Raw genomic sequence first — 23,364 nt, forward strand, 5'->3', positions numbered from 1 at the left:
TGGGGCCCAGTATGTTGCAGGGGGGGAGTTGCCAAAGCCTTAGAGAGCCGCACTCTAAGGCTGGGCTGTGTCAAAGAAAAACTGCATGGACAAGTTAAACAGGTAAGAAAGGCTTTATTAAAACTACTGCAATAGGGAAGAGAGATTGAGCTCAACTAGGTGTATAACAGTAGCTGGGGGTTTATAGCCAATGGGCAGGGTAAGGGAGTCATTGGTTGGAAAATTACTACGAGGAATTTGGTTAAGTCTCAAGAGTTGGGGGATTCTTGCTGAACTAGAGTCAGCAGGTCAAGTATGAGGCCTAGTCAAAGATGGGGCTCAAAGGAACCTTATCAGCTGAGGCTCCCAGAAGCCTCCGGTGTGCGGCTAAGCTGGAGAACGCAGTTTTGGCTAGATCCAGGCTGCGTGCCACAGGGAATCAAAATGACCCGGAGACAGCTTTTAGCAGCCTGGCGCTTTTTGAACTACATCTCCCAGAGGCCTCTAGGCCCAGTACTCTTTCCCGCGAGAACTAGACCTTCTCCTTAGGAGTGGGCGGAATCTTCTAGCGGATTAGGACAAACGGGCTCAGGACGCTGTGGAAGCTTCCGAGTTCGACTGGGTCCAGCTACCGTGGAGCGGCGCTACCCAGACCTGAGGAGCCGTAGGTGAGGTGGCCCGGTTTGAGGCAGGGTGTGACTGGAACCTCCGGCCTGTGCGGGGTGTGTGGAGAAACCAGCTGAGAAAGGGAGATTATGAGGCGTGTGTGTATAATTGTGACTGTATGTCTGTGTGTGACCGTGTACGAAACTTTGAAGGCGGTGAAGGAGGGCTTGATTTGCGGTTATGATTGTGCATGTGTGGTCGGGCTTTAACTGAGACGGGTGTGGCATTGTTTGCGAGTGTGGGGCTCCTTGACCGCGGTTGTAAAACGGTGTGAACCTTGGTGTGTGTGTTTGTTTATATTTGCTGAACCGTGGATGGAGATGTGGGATGCTTTAACTGTGAGATTTATGACTGTTTCCCTATGGTGTGTGTGTGTGTTGTGATGTTGGTAAGGGTGCGTGTGAATTTGTCACTGTGTCCCCATGATGTGTGAGTGTGTGGGGTTCCTATGACTTTGCGGTCGTGACTGTGCCTGCCCCCGTGGTATCTATGCTTGTGTGGCCTTATGGGGCCCATTACGTTTAGGTTTGGGGTGTCTGTGTCCCCGTGGTGTGAGTTTGTGTGATATCTGTCCCTATGGCGCTCTAGGTGTGGGGCGCCTTTGTGCCTTTGTGGCTTCAGCGCTCTGTTCCCTGGAGACTTCTGTGAGCTCAGGACCAGAGTCTGCCTAGAACTGTAGTGACCCTGCTCCTGTCTGTAATGCTGGTATCGAGCAGGACGCCCTAGTTTTGTTTGACCTACGTCTGTAGGCGGTGGGCGGCAGGTTGACTGGGCTCCCGGGAAAGCCTGCTGTTTCCTGACTCCTTTCTCCTTCTCCAGCTCTGCTCTGCTTGCACAGAGGCTTCCAGAGTGGAGTAAAGAATGGCTGTTGAACATCCACAAGACACCTGCAAGGTAGCTTGTCGTTTCCCCCTTTTTTCCTGAAATCCCCTTTTCTTTGTCAAGACATGACTTCCTTTCCTTCTTTTGAAAATTCTTGCCCATCAAGACCTGATCCCTAGAATATCCTCTTTGAGAAAATGCGATTGGCTCCAAACCTGGTTTTTTCTTACTAATTTGTCAAGTAGTTTAATTTTTCTTTATGCTGTCTTTTTAAAAAAAATACTATTTCTTTCTGATTATACAAGTAAAACATGATTATTTTAATAATTCCAAAAGCACAGCAACCTCCAATGAAGAAAATTTAAATTCCCAGCTATTAAGCCAATGCTAAACTAACATTTGGACATTTTCTTCCCAATATGTTTTATGTACAAATATAAAATATGATTAAAAAATTGAATTCATTCAGTATTTACCTTATTGTAGCCTACATTTTCACATAAATTATATTTAAGTATTTTCCCATAGGGTTCGTATTTGAAACATTTTTAGAGGTGCATATTTATTTGCCTATGGCTTATTCTTTTTCTTTCAAATTAGATACAGAAATGACATATAATACTCATTTGTGCAGTTTAACAAATAGTTGTGAAGACCCATATAAGGAATAACCAGGTTAAATAGAATATAACCATCTCTAAAGAAGCCCCTGATGTACCCCTCCACAGTCACAAACAGTCGTACTCCTCTGGTGATAACCACTGTGATCATCTCTTTGCCTTTCATTAGAACTTAATACCTACGTATGAATTCTAAAACCATCTAGGTTTAATTTTAGTTTTTAATCTTTGTATGAATGGACATTCTTTTTTTTTTTAAAGATTTTATTGGGGAAGGGGAACAGGACTTTATTGGGGAACAGTGTGTACTTCCAGGACTTTTTTCCAAGTCAAGTTGTTGTCCTTTCAACCTTAGTTGTGGAGGGCGCAGCTCAGTTCCAGGTGCAGTTGCGGTTGCTCGTTACAGGGGGCGCAGCCCACCATCCCTTGAGGGACTCGAGTCGTTGAACTGGCAACCTTGTGGTTGAGAGCCCACTGGCCCATGTGGGAATTGACCCGGCAGCTTTCAGAGTTAGGAGCATAGAGCTCCAACTGCCTGAGCCACTGGGCCTGCCCCGAATAGACATTCTTTTGTGTTTTACATAAAAAAAAAATTTTGTGAGCTTCATGTTTCCTATAACTACAGTTCATTTTTTTCCATTGCTGTATATATACTATCTCATTGTGTGATAGTAGTATTAGCTAACACAAGCAATATGACTGTGAACATTTTGTGCACATATTTTGGAACACATGTACTTGTGTTTCTTTAGTATCTATACTAAAGTTGATTAAATTGCTGAGGGCTAGGGTTTGTACGTTTTCAATTTTATTAGACAATGCCAAACTGTTTTCTAAAAAGACTGTGCAAATATTTAATTAAACTTACTGGGATGACATAAAATTATGTAGGTTTCATGTGTGCAATTCTATAATACATCATCTGCATATTACATCATTTGTTCGCCACCCAAAGTCAAATCTCCTTCCATCACCATATATTTGATCCCCCTTTACCCTTTTCTACCTCCTCCCGTCCTCCCTTTCCCTTTGGTAACCACTAAACTGTTGTCTATGAGTTTTTGTTTATTTGTTAGTCTTTTTCGTTTGTTTCTTTCAGTTTTATATCCCGTATATTCATGAAATCATAAGGTTCTCAACTTTTCCTGACTTATTTCGCTTAACATGATAATCTCAAGATCCATCCATGTTGTTGCAAATGGCAGTATTTCATCTTTTCTGATGGCTGAGTAATATTTCATTGTATATATGTACTACATCTTTTTTATCCAATCATCTACATATTGAAGGACACTTCGGTTGTTTCCATGTCTTGGCCACCATGACTAATGCTGCAGTAAACATAGGGGTACGTATATCTTTATGGATAAATGTTTTCAGATTTTGGGGGTAGATACCTAGAAGAGGGATTATTAGTCATATGGTAATTCTATTGATTTTTTGAGGAACCTCCATATTATCTATAGTGGCGGTACGAATTTACATTCTCATCAGCAGTGTATGACAGTTCCTTTCCCCCCACAACCTCTGCAACACTTGTTATTACTTGTCTTGTTTATAATAGCCATTCTGACAGGTGTGAGGTGATATCTCATTGCTGTGTTGTTTTTTTTGTTTTGTTTTGTTGTGTTTTAAGATTTTTATTGGGGAAGGGAAACAGGACTTTATTGGGGAACAGTGTGTACTTCCAGGACATTTTTTTTCCAAGTCAAGTTGTTGTCCTTTCAATCTTAGTTGTGGAGGGTGCCATTCAGCTTCGAGTTGTTGTCCTTTCAGTCTTAGTTGCGGAGGGCGCAGCTCAGCTCCAGGACCAGTTGCCATTGCTAGTTGCAGGGGGCGTAGCCCAACATCCCTTGCTGGAGTCGAGGAACCGAACTGGCACCCTTGTGGTTGAGAGCCCACTGGCCCATGTGGGATTCGAACCAGCAGCCTTTGGAGTTAGGAGCATGGAGCTCCAACCACCTGAGCCACTGGGCCAGCCTCTCTCATTGCTGTTTTGATTTGCATTTCCCTAATAGCTAGTGAATTTGAGCATTTTTTTCATATATCTGCTGGCCATTTGTCTTCTTGGGAGAAGTGTCTGTTCAGGTGCTTTGCCCATTGTTTAATTGGATCGTTTTTTGTTGTTGTTGTACGAGTTTTTTTAATATATTTTGGATATTAGTCCTTTTGGAGATATTCTCCCATTTGGTTCGTTGCCTCTTTGGTTGATGGTTTCTTTGCTGTGCAGAAGCTTTTTAGTTTGATATAGTCCCATTCCTTTATTTTTGCGTTTACTTCCCATGTTTTTGAGGTCAATTTCATAAAGTCCTCTGTAAGACCAAGGTCCGTAAGTTTAGTACCTATGTTTTCTTCTATGCAATTTATTGTGTCAGGTCTTGTATTTAGGTCTTTGATCCATTTTGAGTTAATTTTGGTATATGGTGACAGGTAGCAGTCTAGTTTCATTCTTTTGTAGATTTCCAGTTTTCTCGGGACCATTTATTGACGAGGCTTCCTTTTCTCCATTGTTTGTTTTTGGCTCCTTTGTTGAAAATTATTTGCCCATATATATGTGGATTTATTTCTGGGTTCTCAATTTTGTTCCATTGGTCTGTATATCTATTTTTCTACCAATATCATGCTGTATTGATTATTGTCCTTTGTAGTATAATTTGAAGTCAGGGAATGTGATACCTCTGGGCTTGTTCTTTTTTTTTCACAGGATTGCTGTCGCTATTCAGGGTCTCTTGTGATTTCGTACAAATCTGATAATTTTTTTGTTCTATTTCTTTAAAAAATGCCATTGGGATTTTGATGGGGATTGCATTAAATCTGTATATTGCTTTGGGTAATATGGTAATTTTAACTATGCTGACTCTTCCAATCCATGAATATGGAATATATTTCCATTTCCTTTTGTCTTCTTCAATTTCTTTTAATAGTGTCTTGTAGTTTTCATTGTATATGTCCTTCATATCCTTTGTTAAGTTCATTCCTAGGTGTTTTTTGTTGCAATTGCAAAAGGAACTGTTTTTTTCGTTTATTTTTCTGAAACTTCATTGTCAATATATAGGAATGCAATGGATTTTTGTATATTGATTTTGTATCCTGCAATTTTACTGTGTTTGTTTATTGTTTTCAATAGTTTTTTTGGTGTAGTCTTTAGGGTTTTCTATGTAAAGAATCATATCATCTGCAAAAATTGACAATTTGACTTCTTCATTTCCTATTTGGATGCCTTTTATTTCTTTCTCTTGCCTAATTGCTCTGGCTACAACTTCCAATACTATGTTGAATAACAGTGGTGAGAGAGGACACCCTTGTCTTGTTCCTGATCATAGAGGACAAGTATTCAGTATTTCACCATTATATCTGATATGAGCTGATGGTTGTCATATATGGCCTTTATCATGTTGAGGTACTTTCCTTCTATACCCATTTAAGTGTCTTAATCATAAATGGATGCTGTAGCTTGTCAAATGATTTTCTGCATCTATTGATATCACATGATTTTTATCCTTTATTTTGTTTATGTGGTGTATCACATCAATCCATTTGTATATGTTGAACCATCCTTGTGCCCCTTGATTATGATGTATAATCTTTTTAATGTATTGTTGTATTCAATTTGCTAGTATATTGTTTAGGATTTTTGCATCTGTATTCATCAGAGATATTGGTCTGTAGTTTTCTTTTTTTGTGTTATCCTTACCAGTTTTGGTATCAGGGTAATGTTAGCCTCATAAAGTGAGTTAGGAAGTATTGCCTATTCAGTTTTTTTAGAAGAGTTTGATGAGGACAGGTATTAAATCCTCTTTGAATTTTTGGTAGAATTCATTAGTGAAGCCATCTGGTTCTGAGCTTTTGCTTTTGGGAGGTTTTCGATGATTGTTTCAATTTCCTTACTATTGATCAGTCTGTTGAGATTTTCCAGTTCTTTGTGATTCAGTCTAGGAAGATTATATATTTGTAAGAACTTGTCCATTTTTTCTAGGTTATTGAATTTGGTGGCATATAGTCTTTCATAGTAATCTTGTGTGATCTTTTGTATTTCTGTGGTATCCGTCATAACTTCTCTTTCATTTCTGATTTTATCTATGTCTTTTCTCTTTTTTTCTTAATGAATCTAGCCAGGTGTTTGTCAATTTTATTTATCTTTTCAAAGAACCACTCTTTTTTTGCGTTAATTTTTTCTATTGTCTTTTTCTATATTTTATTTAATTCTGCTCTAGTTTGTATTAATTCCTTCCTGCAGCTGACCTTGGGCTTCATTTCTTCTTTTTCTAGTTCTTTAAGATGTAATGTTAGGTTTTTATTTGGGATTTTTCTTGTTTCTTGTGATAGGCTTGTGATGATATAAACTTCCCTCTTATTCCCACTTTGGCTGTATTTCAAAAGTTTTGATATGTTGTATTTTCATTCTTATTTATTTCTATGTATCTTTTGATCTCTACTTTTATTTTTTCTTTGACCTGGTCGTTCTTTAGTAGTATGCTGTTTAATGTCCACATATTCATGGTTTCTCCTGCTTTTTTTTTTTTTTTTTTGCAGATTTCCAATTTCAAAGCATTATGGTCAGAATATGCCTGGTTTGATTTCAATCTTCATAAATTTGTTGAGGCTAATTTTGTGTCCCACCATATGGTCTATCCTTGAGAATGTTCCATGTGCACTGGAGAAGAATGTGTAATCTGGTGTTCTGGGATGAAAGGCCCTGTAAATGTCGATTATGTCCATTTGTTCTAACGTGTCATTTAAGGCTGATATTTCCTTAATGATTTTCTGTTTGAATGACCTATCCATAGCTGTTAATGGGTATTTAGATTCTGTACTATAATTGTGTTTTAACTAACAGTTTCTTCCTTTACTTCTGTTAATAGTTGCTGTATATATTTTGGTGTTCCCTGAGTGGGTGTATGCCTTCTTCTTGATATAGTTTCCCACTTATCATTATGAAATGTCTGAAACTCTGTTTCATCACATGTAAGTATAGCTATGCCCGCTTTTCTCTGGATGTCATTTGCTTGGAGTACCATTTTCCACCCTTTCACTTTGAATCTGTATTTGTCCTTGCAGCTGAGTTGTGTCTCTTAAAGAAAGCATATGGTTGGGTTTTGTTTTTTTATCAAATCTGCTACTCTGTGTCCTTTGTATTGGTGAGTTCAGTCCATTTATATTTAGGGTGATTATTGATATAGGAGGATCTCCTATAGCCATTTGTCTTTTGTTTTCTCATAGCTCAATGTCTCCATTGTTTCTTTGCTTTTGTGTTTCTGTCTGTTATTTTAGTTTGGCGGTATTCTATGATTTTTACCTCTGTTTCCTCTTTTTTTATGTTATGTTTCTCAGTTCTGGATTGTGTGTGTGTGTGTGTGTGTGTGTGTGTGTGTGTGTGTGTGGTTCCCATTAAGTTTATGTAAAAGAAAGTTTTATATATATAATAGTTCTTTTTGTTCTGCATGCATCTTATCTCAATTCCCTTTTACCAGTTCAGACCTCTATCCCCTCCCTTTATGTTTTTGTTGTCATAAATTATCCCTATTTATGCTGAGAGTTCTTTTTTAAGTTGCAGTAGCTATTGTCTCCTCTTTCTCTCTCTCTCTCTATCTATCTATCTCTTTCTCTCTTTCTCAATGTTTTTACCTCCTTTTACCTTTATGTTGTATTTAAGTGTATGGTACCCTATTCTGAATAAGGGTTGCAATTTCCTGCTTCTGTCTGTCTGTTAGTCATCTTACTCATAGTTATGTATGCTTTTGTCTTTTTGTTTCAGGTAGAATAACCTCATTTGATAGTTCATGTAATGCAGGCCTTGTGGAAAATCCCCTGCGCTTCTGTATGTCTGGAAAATCCCCTCAGCTTCTGTATATCCTTCATATCTAAAGGATAACTTTTCTGGATATATTATTCTTGGGTGGTAATTTCTCTCTTTCTATAGTTTGAATATTTGCTTCCACTCCCTCCTAGTTTGTAGAGTTTCTGCTGCAGAATCTAATGGGATTTCCTTTATAGGTTACCATCTTTTCTCTGGCTGCCTTAAGAATTCTTTTTGTCATTAATTTTTGACAGTTTTAATATAATGTGCCTTGGAGAAGGCCTTGTAGGATTGAGATAATTAGGTATTCTGTTTGCTTTTTGGATTTGAAGATCCAGTCCTTCCCATAGATTTGTAAGGTTCTTGTTGACTATTTGTTTGAATAGGCTTTCAGTTCCCTTCTCCCTCTCTTCTCCTTTTGGTAGACTCATTATTTTTGTGTTGCTCTTTCTGATGAAGTCAGTTCTTGTAGAGTTCTTTCATTTCTTTTTTTCTTTTTTAAACTTTTATTTTAAGTGTGTTTTTCCAGGACCCATCAGCTCCAAGTCAAGTAGTTGTTTCAATCTAGTTGTGGAGGAGGGCACATCTCACAATGGCCCATGTAGGGATCAAAGCGGCAGCCTTGTTAAGAGCACTACGCTCTAACCAACTGAACTAACCGGCCGCCACTTCTTTTATTTCTTTTAACTCTCAAGTCTAGTGTTATTAGAGATTAATGTTATTAATTTTTCTTTTTCTGGGGTAATTTTCCTGTGTCTATATATAAACTTTCCTTTCACTTCATTTCTAAGTATTTTATATTTCTATTTAGTTTCATAGGAACATGGCAATTATTTAGGAATATGTCTTGTTTTGTTTCGGGTAACTTTTAAGTTTTTATTAAATTTCAAACTTGCAGAAAAATTACAAGAATAATATAAAGTATTCTTGTATATTCTTTACTCAGATTCACCAATTGCTTACATTTTTGCCCCCTTTGCATTATCATTCCTACATGCACTTGCAAGTATTCTCTGTCTCTCTGTATGTGTGTGTCCACTTGCACCCCACATACATAATACACATACTTTAGAATAAGTTGTATACATTTGCCCCTTTACCCTTAAACACTTCGGTATGTTATTTTCTTTTTTTTTTTTCTCCCCTTTCTTCCATTCTCCCCCCACTCCAACTTCGGTTCGAGCCATTGTTTCTCAGTCTAGTTGTGTAGGACACGGCTCCCTGGCCCATGCTGGTGGTATTATGAGCCTTGCGCTCCCCTGGCTGAGGCAGTTGGTCACCATTCGGCTGCTCATAGCAGCTCTTGGCAGCTCTTGCCAGCTGCCAGCCGCTCACGATGGCTGCCAGTCACTCAGGCTGCACACGGTAGCACACAGTAGCCCATGGCAGCACACAGCAGCCCGCGGCAGCCCATGGCAGCTCACGCCAACCTCCGGCTGCTCACAGCAGCCCAGCTCCAGGGAGAGCCATTGTTCATAATCTTAGCTATAGAGGGTGCAGCTCACTGGCCCATGTGGGAATCGAACCAGTGACCTCAGCGTTAGAAGCATGGCACTCCAGCCACCTAAGCCACCAGGCCAGCCCCAGTTATTTTCTAATAACAAGAATATACTCTTATATAATCACAGTGCAATTATTAAAATAAGAAATTTTAAAAATTATGAAATACTGTTATCTAACAGTCCATATTCAAAAATTTTCACCCCCAGTAATGTTCTTTGTAGCAGTTCATTCCGTCTGAACCCTCTCTCCCCCATGCACTGTCCAGGGTACAGTCCAGGATCACACACTGAGTTTAGTTACCATGTTTCCTTTTAGCCTTCTGTAATCTGGAAGAGATGCTAGTCTCTCAGAGAGTGGATTATAAATTACTTCCGTTCAGAGAGGCCCAGAACGACTTGAGGGTTCAAGACTGTCATTTTCATCTGGGTCCCATCTAATTCCATATTTAAAGATATTCTTCACCAATCAGCCCTCTAACTTTCACATGAAAAACATGGCAAGACTGTGAATTCAACTGTTACCGTAAGTCAACAACCTGCACAATTTTTGTGTTTGATTTTTCGGCAATATCAGCCCTATGACTTCAAGAAATGGAGATTCTTTTAGGATTTTCATGGTTGTGCTCTGGTTCTCAAAACTGTGACTTGGGCTGAGTGAACAGACCGGGTCTCGTCAAGTTCTCTTTGTAAGCACTTGAGTGAGCTCACATGAATCCATCCCACACCACAGGCCTTGTAAGTGATCATTACTGCCATAATCGATAAATAGAACAACTCCTTAGCTCCCAATACATACACATTAGTTGGCATTACATCACAATCAACCACAGCTTGACTGTGATCCAACTGCATGCCATGGACTTTTAGCATCCCAAATTCTATTGGCAAGGAGCTCTTCACTAGTCAAGCCCAAGGGATTAATAACATAATTTGGAAAAGAATAGAACAGCTCAATGCAACAAAGATTTAAGGGATGGCCAAAAGGCATGATCAAACTAATTCTGAAATCCCCTCTTTACATGCCTTATCTCCTGGGACCACTTCAGGCACGAATTTTGTTGCAATCAGGATCACAAAACACATACAGTAGTAATTTGAACTGGAAAAGGTCAATATAAAGAATTTCTAACTATAATGGGATTGGAGTACGGATTGGCTAGAAAGAAGTAAAGAGAATGCTAAAGATCATAGGAATAGCAGATATAAACAGCAGCCACTAGGAATGTTTGAGATACCCAAAGAGGCCCAGGGCTGAGAGGTAGGCCTTGTTGCAGAGGGCACAGTGGTGGTTCACTGAATGACAAGAATAGTTGCTGTGGAGTAGAGCTGGGACTAAGAAGAGGCAAGTATGGTGCTCAGGGTGCAAAATTCAAGGTAGTACTCGCTCTCAGGTGTCTACTGTATCCTTTCAGAGCTATGAGACTGAGTGCCTCAAATTTTGTACCCTAGGTGCCTCATTCTTAAGGGGGCAGTCATTCTCATGGTCATACAAGTGCAGCGTTGGCACCTGAGAGTGAGTGCTCAGATTTCGTGTCCTAGGAGCCTTGCTTGCCTCACCAAGGTCCTGTCCTGGCCATGGTGCTGTGCCAGTGGAACTTGCTGGAAATCTCCCCTCTGGAATTTGCCAGAAATCTGATCTTTAGGGTAGGGTGAGGGTGCTTACCAGAAGCACTTGCTACAAAACTGCCAGAGGAAGCTGCTGGCTGTTGGATGCTGCTGGCCATCTTAAGAGCCAGGAGCTGGAGAAGCTGCTTGCACTGGGGGAGGCTGGTGAAGCCACCCAAGTTGCAGGAGCTGGGCACTGGGGAAACTGCAGGAGGTGGACCTGGGTGCTGGAGAAGCCTGACAAGGAAGCACACCAGAACCAGAAGGGAATACTTTTTCCCCGCAATGGCTAACATCCTCTACTGACAAATCTTAACATTGTACTGCAAAGGAAAAAATATTTCAATAGCGCAGATCCACTTTCACAGAGTAGGTAATAAAGGGTGAATTTGGAGCTTAGAGGCAATAAATTGATAACTAGCATATAGTCTTCTAAGAATCTTAAAGTTAATCTTATATACAAGGTGAGATAGATATAATTTTTTAATGAATATTTGAATATTTTAGCACCTTTTTCTTGAAGATTCCATCTTTTTTTCACTGTTACAGTGCCCAGATTGTCAGATCATAAGTTTCCACATGTGTGAGAGTATATCCTCTCTGTCTCTGTGCCGTAGATCTATTTTTTATATCCCTGTGCCAATGCCACAATTAATGACTACTGTTTTATAATGTATTGACATGGTAGAGTTCCTCCAGCTTATATTTAAGAAGTGTTTTGTTCCCTTAGTCTTCTATATAAGTTAAAGAATCATCTTGTCAAGGCCCATGAAAAACTTGTGAATTTGGTTACAATTACATTAAATGTATAGATCACTCTGGGGAGAATTTATATCTTTATAAAGTTGATGCTTCCTTTTATTAAAAAATGCATTTCCATTTATTTAGGTGTTTAATATCTTAGTCTACTTTTATAATTCCATCCACATATACATTTCTAAGTACTTCGCATTATGCTATTTGTAAATAAAATGTATTTTTCTAATTTTGCTCGTATGTAGAGATGGCAGTTGATTTTTGTTTTCTGGTTTATTTCTGAGAGTTCTGCAAGATCTCTCACTAAATCTAGCACTCTGTTAGAGAATCTCTTGGACTTTTTTCCTTGTAGGCAATCATAAAAACTGCAAATATCAGTTTTGGTTCTTGCTTTACAGTGCTTATGTATTTTACTTGCCACAACTTTTAAGGACACACACTTATATTTCATCACTTGGTATGCTCTTTTCTGTACTTTGTAGGTACTATTCAATATAAGGAAATTTTCTTTTACTCACATGTTGTTAAAAGTTTTTTTTCTTCTTAATGATTGGATGTTGAATTTTATCAAATATTCTCTGTCAATTAGAGATAATTGTTTTTCTCTTTAATCTGTTAATATAGTTAATCACATTAATAGATTTTCTAATGTTAGTGTGATATTGTATTCCTTAAATAAAAGCAACTTAGTCATAATGTTTTCTTTTTAATTACTTATTGTATTCAGTTTGATAGAATTTTGTTTCCAATTTTTATATCTATGTTTATAAATTAGATTAACCTGAAATTACTCTCTCTTGTGTAGTCCTTTTCTTATTTGGTATCATGGCTATATGAGTTTCATCAGATAAATTGAGGAATGTTCTGTTTCTTTTTTAAAATTTGAAGTTTTTTTAAAAATATTTTATACACTCAGGCATGTATAAAAATATATTCTAGCTTAAATAATAATACTCATAACCATCATGCAGTTCAAAGAATACATTGCTATTACTTCAAAGCCTTCTGCCTGCCCAAACAGGCAGAGGGCTTTTTCACTCCTGACTGAGGTGTAACCATTAAACAGATTTTTGTAAAACTAGTTTGTTTGCTGTTATAAAAATTTGTTTTACCAACTTTGTATGATACCCTAAAGAATGTTTTGTAATTTTGCCTGCTTTAAAAGTTTATGTAAATTAAGCCATACTGTATGTGTTCTTTTGTTAATTTTTGTTTATTGTTTTAAAAATTAATATTAAATAGTTTAGATGTATCTTGTTTATTTTCACCTTTGTGTGCTATTAGATTAGTGCAAAAGAAATTGTGGCTTAAAAGATTAAACAAAAAAAATTGCAAAAACCGCGATTACTTTTGCACCAACCTAATATTTCATAAACTGTATGACAATATCACAGTTTACTCAATATATATTCTCGTGGATATTGGGGTTTCCAGCTTTTTGCTCTTAATAAAAACCATTGCTATGAACATTCTAACTTATGTCTTTCCTAGGAGTGGAATTGCTGAGTCCTAGGGAATATGCATATTACCTAGTTAATACCAAAATCTTTCAAAGTGGTTGTTTGAGTTTCTACTTCCAACAGTGTATGTTTGCCTGCTGCTACACATCTTTGCTAACATATGGAATTGTCAAACTCTTTATCTATCTCATGTATGTTATGATGATACCTCATCGAAATTTTAATTTAAAATATCTCGATTAATAATGAAACTGAACATCTTTGAGTTTCCTTTGGCTTCTTTTCTTTCTCTTCTTCAGTTTATTTTTATTTAGGAGAAATTCACATAACATACAATTAACCATTTTAAGGTATGTAATTCAGTGGTATTTAGTATGAATTCAGTGGTATTTAACCTGTATTCAAAATGTGCAACCAAGTCTCTCTAATTTCAAAACGTATTCATTTCTCCATAAAAACACCCTGCACTCACTCATTTGAAACACAAAACTTTTAACTTAGGTGAATTAAAATGCAAGTTTTTTTTTTTTTTCATTGCTTGCACTTTCAGTGTCAAAGCAAAGGATCCTTTGCCGGTTCCAAGGTCATGAAGATTTACAAATTCCTATGATTTCTTGAGTTTTATAGTTTAGCTCTTATATTTAGGTGGTTGATCCACTTTGAGTTAATTGTTTAATACTAAGTGAATTTTTTAATACTAAGTCCTACTTCATTCTTTTGCATGTGTTTATCCAGTTATCCCAGCACCACTTGTTGAAGAGACTTTTCTTTCCTCATTGTCATCCTTGTCAAAAATCAATTGGCCTTAGATGTTTGGTTTTATTTCTCAACTCTATATGCTATTCCATTGGTCTGTATAGCCTTATGCCAGTGTCATACTGTTTTGATTACTGTAGCTTTTTGATAGTAAGTTGTGAAATCAGGAGGTGAGTCTTCCTACTTTGTTTTTCTTTTTCAATGTTGGAAGCGGCCCTCTTCATATGTTTGAAGATTTGCTTTCAATTTCTCCAAAAAGGCCATTGAAATTTTGATAGTGATTGCATTGAATCTGTAGATTGCTTTGGGGAGTATTGCCATCTTAACACTATTAAGTCTTTTTAATACATGCACGTGGAGTGGTATTCTGTTTCAACCCCATCTGGTGTACTGCAGTTCAGTTCTGCCACTAGCCACTCAGAGTTAGTGTCAGCTTCATAGGTTTTAGCTCACTAAGTTTATTTGCCCCTACTTCAGACCAACTGGCCACAAATCTGGTTGGGGAGGAGTTCCCATGACTGCCGTCCCCACCAGGTTTAATAATTTACTAGAATTACTCATAGTATGCAGGAAACCACTATACTTATAATTAAAGTTTTATTATAAACAATAAGGATACAAGTCAGGAATAGCCAAATGAAGAGATGCATAGAGCAAGGTCTGGAAGGAACTCAAACACAGAGCTTCTGTGCCCTTTCCCTGTGGAATCAGAGTGTGTTACTTTTCTGGCACATCAATATATTCACCAAGTAGGAAGCTCCCTTGAGCTTCAGTGTCCAGAGGTTTTAATGGGGTTTCATTATGTGGGCATGATTGATTAATACTTAAATCAATCTCTAGCTCTACTCCCCTCTCCCGGAGGTTGGGCTGGCTCAGTCTTTCTAGCAGCCCCAATCCGGAAATTACCCACAGGTGTACCATGAGTCACCTTATTAGCATAAATTCAGGTGTGATCCAATAACAAAGATACTTTTATCGCTTGAGAAATTCCAAGAGTTTTAGAAACTCTATTCTAGGAACCTGAAACAAAGACCAACTTCTTTATTATACAACATATTTTTCCATTTAGTTAGTAGTTCATTTTCTCTTTGTTTACTTAGCTTTTTTATTAATAACTTGACAAATATCTTTATATTTTGGATGCTAGATCTTTGACTGACAAATATTTTATAAATATCTTCTCCCGTCTTGTGTCTTATTTATTTACTCTTTATAATGGACTTTATTCATAACTGAGCTATGAATCATGTTTACATTGTTGTACAACTTTGTTTTCTATGTAACTAATATTATACCTTTTTTTTTTAAGGGAGAGTATTGCCTCCTTGTCCATTATCTATCACTGATTCATATTCAAAGTCGGCCAGAAAATAAATCTTTGGAAATCTGTCAGTTTCCTGTGTTTAATAACAGCCTTCCTACAACCCTTTGATCTTCTCTGCAGACTGTACTTGTACAATTATTATTCTAGAACTTGCCTTATATTTTAATCCTGTGCTGTTCTTTCGTAGTGTTTTTATTTCATGGATTCCATGCCTCCCAATTTCTTCGTTTACTCCATGAAAACTCCAAAATTCAAAATTGGTTTTTGATAGAGGTGGTGTGTAAAAAGGGATAAGTGTGTTAAGTTTGTGAGTGTTGGTATATCTGAAAAGGGCTTTTTCAACCAGTATATTGATTCCTTGGCAGGGCATGAAATTGTATTTAAAATTATTTTCCTTCACGATTTTGAAGTTAGGACTTTTGGATTAGAATATTGTTCAGAACTCTAAAGCCATTTTCATTCCTGGTCTTTTGTTTATGCCCTGTTTCAACTCTTTGGACCCTTTTTAGGGTCTTTTCTTTGTTCCCAGCATCCTAGTGAAAATATCTTAGTGGGAATCATTCTTATTTTTTATGCAAATAAGCCCATTAAATGTGGACATTCATATCCTTCAGTTCTGGACATTTTTCTTAAAGTGGTACTTTTAAAAAGAATATGTAAATTCTATTTTCTTTGAAAAATTTTCAACATACAGAAAAATTGAAAGGCTATTCCAATGAACCTAATATAGCCATCACCTAAAATCACCAATTGTTGACATCTTGTCACATTTGCTTTATCTTTCTAAACACATACACACACACACACACTTTTTCCCCCTGAATCATTTGAAAATGATATTTTATCCTTAATACATTTAGAATGCATCTCCTTAGTGTAAAGACTTTTCCAGACAATAATAATGACATAGCAAATCTATGCATATTAACATTAACTTACTAATATCACCTAAAACATTTCATGTTCAAATATTTCCAGAGGTTCCCCAAAATGTCTTTTTTTAGTTGATGTTATCTGTTTTGTTTATTTATTTGGTTGTTTGCTTGATCTAGGATCCAGTCAAGATTGATTGTGCCAGGGTCTCTTTAGTCTCTTTTAATCTAGAACATTTTTGTTTGTTTTATATGACATAGAATTTTTTGGAGAATACAGGACAGTTGTTTTATAGACTTTCTTATAGCCTCCATTTGTCTGATGGCTTTCTCATGGAAATAGGAGGTTTAGATTCAACTTAAGTGTTTTTGGCAAGTTACTCGTATAATACCTAGGTAGATACGGTGGTGTACCTTTTATTGCATTACATCGGAAATTACATAATGTCAGGTTGTTCCACTATTGGTGATGCCAGGTTTTATCACTTAATGTTAAAGGTGGTGAATACCAAATCTTTCCAGTATAAAGGTATATTTTCCCTTTATAATTAGTAAAAAAAAATTGTGTAGTGATGTTATGAGACTAAGTGAATCTCCCTTTTTCCAACAACCATTCACTTTCTGATTTTAGAATCCATTGAGTATCCTTGCCTGAATCAATTATTAGATAGGCAATTTCAAAATGGCGATTTTCAGGTTCCCTCATTCCTTCTAGCCTGCTGCCTGAGACTTGGAAGGTGCTTAGCACACTTTTAAAAGTGATCTCCTCTCTTTAGATGTTGAACTGCCTTGCATGAACTTCCAATTTTCTTTCCTATTTTTGCATTTCCGTATTTTTTTCTATTTTTAAAAGATTTCTTTCACTTATCTTTTAGCCATTCTAATAATTTGTTTTTATTCCCACTTTTTAAGAATTATTTTTAGTGTCTTATTCCTTTTATGTTATCCTATTCTTCTGTCATGTGGAATAGCTTTTCATATCCCACTAAGGATATTAATGGTGGCTTCAGGAATTGTCCTTGTTTTTCTATGTAGTTTCTTTTCTAAGTTTCTTTGAGCTTTGTTTAATCTCTTATACATTACAAGCTTTCCTCAAATATGCATGTCATTTGCCTATCTGTATTTTAGAGTGGACACAGAGAGAACAATTTCAAAAAGAAAAATTTCAAAACATTTAACTTGTTATATGCCAACTGGTAGACTTTCTTAGAGATGTAATGCCCCCATTTCTTAAGCGTTTTCGAGGTTCTGCAATATAAATCATCCCCTTCTGGGTTTTGCTTACTTTGGGGTTAGGTTTCATCTTTTTTTGGTTTGTTAAGTTAGTCATCATTTATCTTCATGCTTTCCAACTTTAAAAGTTTTGTTGCCTCCATTTCATCTTTAATTCTCTTTGACTTGTGGGTTTGTTTCTTTTTTAAAAAATCCACTTTATTTCTTGCAGTGAAGTTTTAGAGTGTAGGGATAACTATGTGATCCACGTGTTCTGTTTGAAAGTATAACCTCTTTCTAGAGAAATCTTTTTCTTAGAAGTTTAAGGATGATAAAATTTTAATCTAATTTATTATACTAACCATTTAGTAAATTTATTTTGATCTTTTTGCATGTTCCAGGGTTCAAATTGATTAGAGTAACAGATGTTATCCTTGCCTTCCTGAAGCTTGGCTTATTGTAGCAGACAGACATTAAGCAAAAATTCAAAAACTTATGAAATTTGCAGTTGTAGGGGGCAAATGTGTAATTACCTATTACCAAAACAAAACACAAAGAAAGGAAGAAGAAGAAGAAATAATGGCAAGATATGCATAATTAAGACTGAGTATTCAGAAAATATCTTTATTAAGATACGCCATTTAGCAGAGACCCAAATAATGGCCAGGAATGTGCAAGGCCAAGAGTGGGGGCAGTGGGAACGGGAGTACAGAAGAATATTTCAAGCAAATTAAATTTTGTGTGTGTGTGTGTGTGTGTGTGACAGTTTAATGTATTTGAAGAACTGAGAAGGCCATTGTAGCTATAGCTTAATATTGAAGGTTAATGGTACCAAGTTGAAGAGTCAGGCAGGAGGCAGATCATTGAGTAATTTATGACCAAGTTAAAGGTGTGGGTTTTATCCTAAGGATGATGGAAAACAATTGAAACATTTGAGCAGAGCAGTGCTCGACTGAATATCAGTTTGGCTGGTAAGGGTGCAAAACTGGAAATGCAAGCAGCTAGATAAAATGTTGTTTCATGTACAACTGAAAGATAATTTTGGCTTGGTTTATCTATTGACAGTGGAGATGGAAAGAATAATTTCAAAACACATTTAGGCTTATTTTAAACAAACTTTCTGTATAAGTGTCAGAGGAAGAGAATGGAGCTGAGATGTTTTCACCTTTTGGGACTCGAGGCATTTGCTCAGAGTCTTAACTGATGTCTTTAAATTCTTCCTTTTCCTTGTCTCTTTTATGACTTATAAGTCTTCCAAAATAATAGTTACCAAACACTGTGCAGTTACTTTATACGACTACATAAATATATTATGTGTGATTTCAGAATCATTCAATAATCATCAGAACTGGTGTTCAGAATACTCATTTTTCTGCATCCTTCTTGTAATCTTCCAATGGTGTCACATTACCTTTTATCGTCTCTTCCCTTCTCTCTGACTTTAAAACTACGTTCTCAATTATTCTGCGATAGCCTTTGCTGAGCCTCCTCTTCTGTTCTCCCAGGATTAGCCTCATAGACTTCCTAGGCAAACATGGACTTTATCAAATGGCATAAACAAACCACATTCTAACCTTAGGAGAATCTTCCCTCTCCATTGCTCATTCCAGACTCATTCAATACATTAATCTCTCATCAGGATACTGCTATATCTGGAGTAACTTTCTCTTCATTCTCCTTTAGATTATATGCAATTTATGTTTGTTACTTGATCTAAGAAACAAACTATCCTAGATTTTCTTTTCCAGGTATACTTAATGCTCCAAACAACCCTAAGAAATGGGTTGAATGGTAATTACCCTCATTTTTAAATGTGTATATCACTAGATTTATTCTCTAAAAAAAATTGGAAGGGGGCCTGGACATCTTTATTTGTATTAAGTTCCCCAAACTGTAGGGGATTTTTATCTAAATAATTATTTAGGAACAACTGACTTATCTGTTTCCTAAATAACTCCTTTGCAATTTCCAGTGTGACTTCTCATTCTTCCTACCTTCCTTATGAATTTGTCAAATCGCCCAGTGATATTTGAGAACTGTATTTAAAAAAAAAAAAAAAAAAAAAAACAGTTTCAGTGAAGTCTTTAAATATCTATTATAAAAGTTTTCTTTGTACCAGAACACAAAAAAATGAATGTTTCCTTTTATATTTTCTTTCAGAATGTGAATCAAGGTTGAGATCAAGACATTATTTCTGGAAAAGGATATTTATGCAATAGAATCATCCTGATGGGAGATAATGGAAAGACTTATTAGAAACAGCCTTGAGTGTTCAAGTTTCAGAGGTGATTGGGAATTTAAAAGCCATTTTGAGAGAAAACAGGAATCTCAGGAAGGACATATCATGATATTTACTCCTGAAGACATGCCCACTTTTGATACCCAGCATCAAAGAATTCATACTGATGAGAAACTCCTTGAATGTAAGGAATGTGGGAAAGATTTTAGTTTTGTATCAGTCCTTATTCGACATCAGCGTATTCATACTGGTGAAAAACCTTATGAATGTAAGGAATGTGGCAAGGCCTTTGGCAGTGGTGCAAACCTTGCTTACCATCAAAGAATTCACACTGGTGAGAAACCTTATGAATGTAATGAATGTGGGAAGGCCTTTGGTAGTGGCTCAAACCTTACTCATCATCAGAGAATCCATACTGGTGAAAAACCATATGAATGTAAAGAATGTGGGAAAGCCTTTAGTTTTGGATCAGGCCTTATTCGGCATCAGATAATTCACAGTGGTGAAAAGCCTTATGAGTGTAAGGAATGTGGGAAGTCCTTTAGTTTTGAATCAGCCCTTACTCGGCATCACAGAATTCACACAGGTGAGAAACCTTATGAATGTAAGGACTGTGGGAAGGCCTTTGGCAGTGGTTCAAACCTTACTCAACATCAGAGGATTCATACTGGTGAGAAACCTTATGAATGTAAAGCATGTGGAATGGCCTTTAGTAGTGGTTCAGCCCTTACTCGGCATCAGAGAATTCATACTGGTGAGAAACCATATATATGTAATGAATGTGGGAAGGCTTTTAGCTTTGGATCAGCCCTTACTCGACATCTAAGAATTCACACTGGTGAGAAACCTTATGTGTGTAAGGAATGTGGAAAAGCTTTTAATAGTGGCTCAGATCTCACTCAACATCAGAGAATTCACACTGGTGAGAAACCCTATGAGTGTAAGGAATGTGAGAAAGCCTTTAGAAGTGGTTCAAAACTTATTCAGCATCAAAGAATACACACTGGTGAGAAACCTTATGAGTGTAGGGAATGTGGGAAAGCCTTTGGTAGTGTTTCAGACCTCACTCAACATCAGAGAATTCACACTGGTGAAAAACCCTATGAGTGTAAAGAATGTGGGAAGGCCTTTAGTTGTGGCTCAGCTCTTAATCGGCACCAGAGAATACACACAGGTGAGAAACCCTATGAATGTAAGGCATGTGGGAAGGCTTTTGGGAGGGGTTCAGAGATTCAACAACATAAGAAAAGTCATGTTGAGATCCCCACTGGTGAGGAGCTCTGTGAATTGGAAACTCTATAAATTAGAATTCAATTGGAAAGATACATGGTACATAAGGAAATCATGCTAGTGAGTGTCCCTACAAGTGTAATTAAGGTACAAATGCCTTACTTTTGCTTTACCACTTAGTCTGAATTAGTATACAAAAAAAAAACAAAAAAAAAAACTGAATAAAATATTTGAAGATCTTTATATTCATTCCTTCATTACTTTTGGAAAATTCATACTTGTGAATTTGAAAAACCTTTTACCATATTTTGGCTTTATTTTTAACATTGAAAAATTCATTTGGGGCCTAATTCTGCTACTTTTATTATTTTTTAATGTTCTTAACTTTTTGTGTATTATACAGAATTACTGATCCATATCAAAATTATCTTAAATTATTTACTGAGGGTCTAAATTTACCCTTTTTACCTCCCCCATTTCTCATTCTCATAGCATTTATTCAATAACCATATCTATTTTTTGTACTTTTTATTGCCTCTTTGATAGTAAGTAATATTTTTATACATGTAAGGCTTGGATATAAGATCAGTCTTTATTTTTTAAAGTTGCATATCTGTGTTTTGTATCTGTTTCACCCTGTTGCATTAAGTGACTGTTACTTTTAACTATCCTTTAATATCTTGTGAATTTGTACCTTTTGTTTTGGAAGATTGTTTTTTCCTTTTATAAAGTTTATACTCTTCTTTTTACAAAGCAATTTTCTTTTATAAAAATGTAAATATAAACAATAAAGTAGATACAGTTACCTGTACTCTTACCATTCATAGACAATTACTCAAATTTTTGGAGCAAGCCTTTTAAGACTATGTGTCATTGTTTTTTAACGAAGCGTGATTATGCTATACTATTTAACTAGCTTTTAATATTCTTTGTTAAATATATTGTTGCTATTTTATTGGCTTGAAAGTATTCACCTGTCTTTATCAAAACCCTGTTTTGTTAAATATTGAAAAATTTGCCATTATAAAGTGTTACCTCGATGGCTCCTTTTGAATGTGTCTGCTTTATTTATTGTGCTTTTCAGAGATGATATATGGATACCTTCTGCTTTTTAAGAGTTATACATTATAGATAAAACTGTTTCCCTTTGACCAACATTCTGACCCCAGTTTTTTCCCCATTAACCAACTTACTTTTACTTTTAGATCCTTTTATATGCATATATAATATGTTTGTGGTAATGTACTTCAGAGGCTTATTATGTGGATTTTATAATTGTGCCTATCATATAGTAATTGGTTAGTATTAGCCATCACCATTATCTTCTCAATCTCTGTTATTTATGGAAAAACTTTTAACCATGATCCATATCTTACTCAATATCAAAGACATCGTAGTGGAAAAAAGACATTCACATAAATGAATAAAGGACAAGTGTAATCAGCATTCATTCCATATTGAACAAGGGATAATTCATCTTAAAGAAACATAGGATTGTAAAGTGCAAGAAGGCAAAATGCATCATAAAATTTCCTAAGGTAAAAATAAAAATAAGGTAGCTCCTTCATAAAAATTTGAATACTGAGGAATGAAGATGCCCCTCTGTTTTGCCCCCATCCCTTTTAACAAAAATTGGGTATCCATCCACAAACAAAAGTGCCTCTGTGGGAGTTGTGGGATCCAACACCATACACTAAAGGACCTGAAAGGAGTATTGCCCATCTGTGCATCAAGTAATAGGAAAACAGTCCTTGGTACAGACTGTGGAACCAGCAGGATTCTGAACAAGCCCTTGGTCACAGTCAGGAAGCCTGACAACCTGGAGAGTGCTGATTTTGGCAGATACCCACACACATTCATATGCATTTTTTGATATTGATATATACCAAAAAATGTATACACATTTTAAGAAAGAAAAAAACTGTATTAAAATTATAATACATACTGATAACAAAATATGAATACAAATCATGTTTGACTTCTGCAATTGCAAGAGGTGCTCAAAGTGGTTACCATCAGTGTAATTTTAATACAGGTTTTTCCTTCCTTAAAATGTGTATACATTTTTTGACACCGTGTGTGTGTGTGTGTGTGTGTGTGTGTGTGTGTGTGTGTGTATGAATGGATTGAAAAAGATAAGATGAACTTTGCCAGTGCTGCCCCTTGCCTCTTGGCAGCACAACATGGGGCTGAACTAGCCAGCCATGACCTCTCCCACAGGGGAAAGAGAGTGGTGAGTGCCCAGCTTCCCTAGCTATACAGGACATGGAGAGACCTGTTTCTCTCCTGTAGCACCTAGAGTATTGAGGCAATACCTCCATGACATTGGAGAGGGTGTAGATCAGGAAAAAGGCAGTTGAGAATATCAGAGTTCATTAAAGGAATGTGGTTCCTACTGACATTCAACATGGGCAAGAAGCCCACTACAAGTTGCTGGGAAAATCTCACCTGAGGATCCCTCCCACCTGGCTTGCAAGCACCCCCAGTGCTTCAAATGTTAGACCTACACTTCTCCCCCATTCCG

General features: G+C 36.6%; 1 protein-coding gene across 1 annotated transcript; it reads left to right on the forward strand.

Annotated features, from left to right (window-relative positions):
* Positions 1 to 357: 357 nt before the first annotated feature.
* ZNF345 (zinc finger protein 345) lies at positions 358 to 21,880 on the forward strand. The gene is made up of 3 exons (XM_088800682.1): positions 358 to 647; positions 1,465 to 1,539; positions 19,532 to 21,880. The coding sequence occupies exon 3, from the start codon at positions 19,611 to 19,613 to the stop codon at positions 20,910 to 20,912; it is 1,302 nt and encodes a 433-aa protein (XP_088656808.1). The 5' UTR covers positions 358 to 647; positions 1,465 to 1,539; positions 19,532 to 19,610; the 3' UTR covers positions 20,913 to 21,880.
* Positions 21,881 to 23,364: the final 1,484 nt, after the last annotated feature.

Source organism: Rhinolophus sinicus, chromosome 8 (genome assembly GCF_057876585.1).
Source record: "Rhinolophus sinicus isolate RSI-liver-muscle chromosome 8, RSI-T2T, whole genome shotgun sequence".
Taxonomy (NCBI): Eukaryota; Metazoa; Chordata; class Mammalia; order Chiroptera; family Rhinolophidae; genus Rhinolophus; species Rhinolophus sinicus.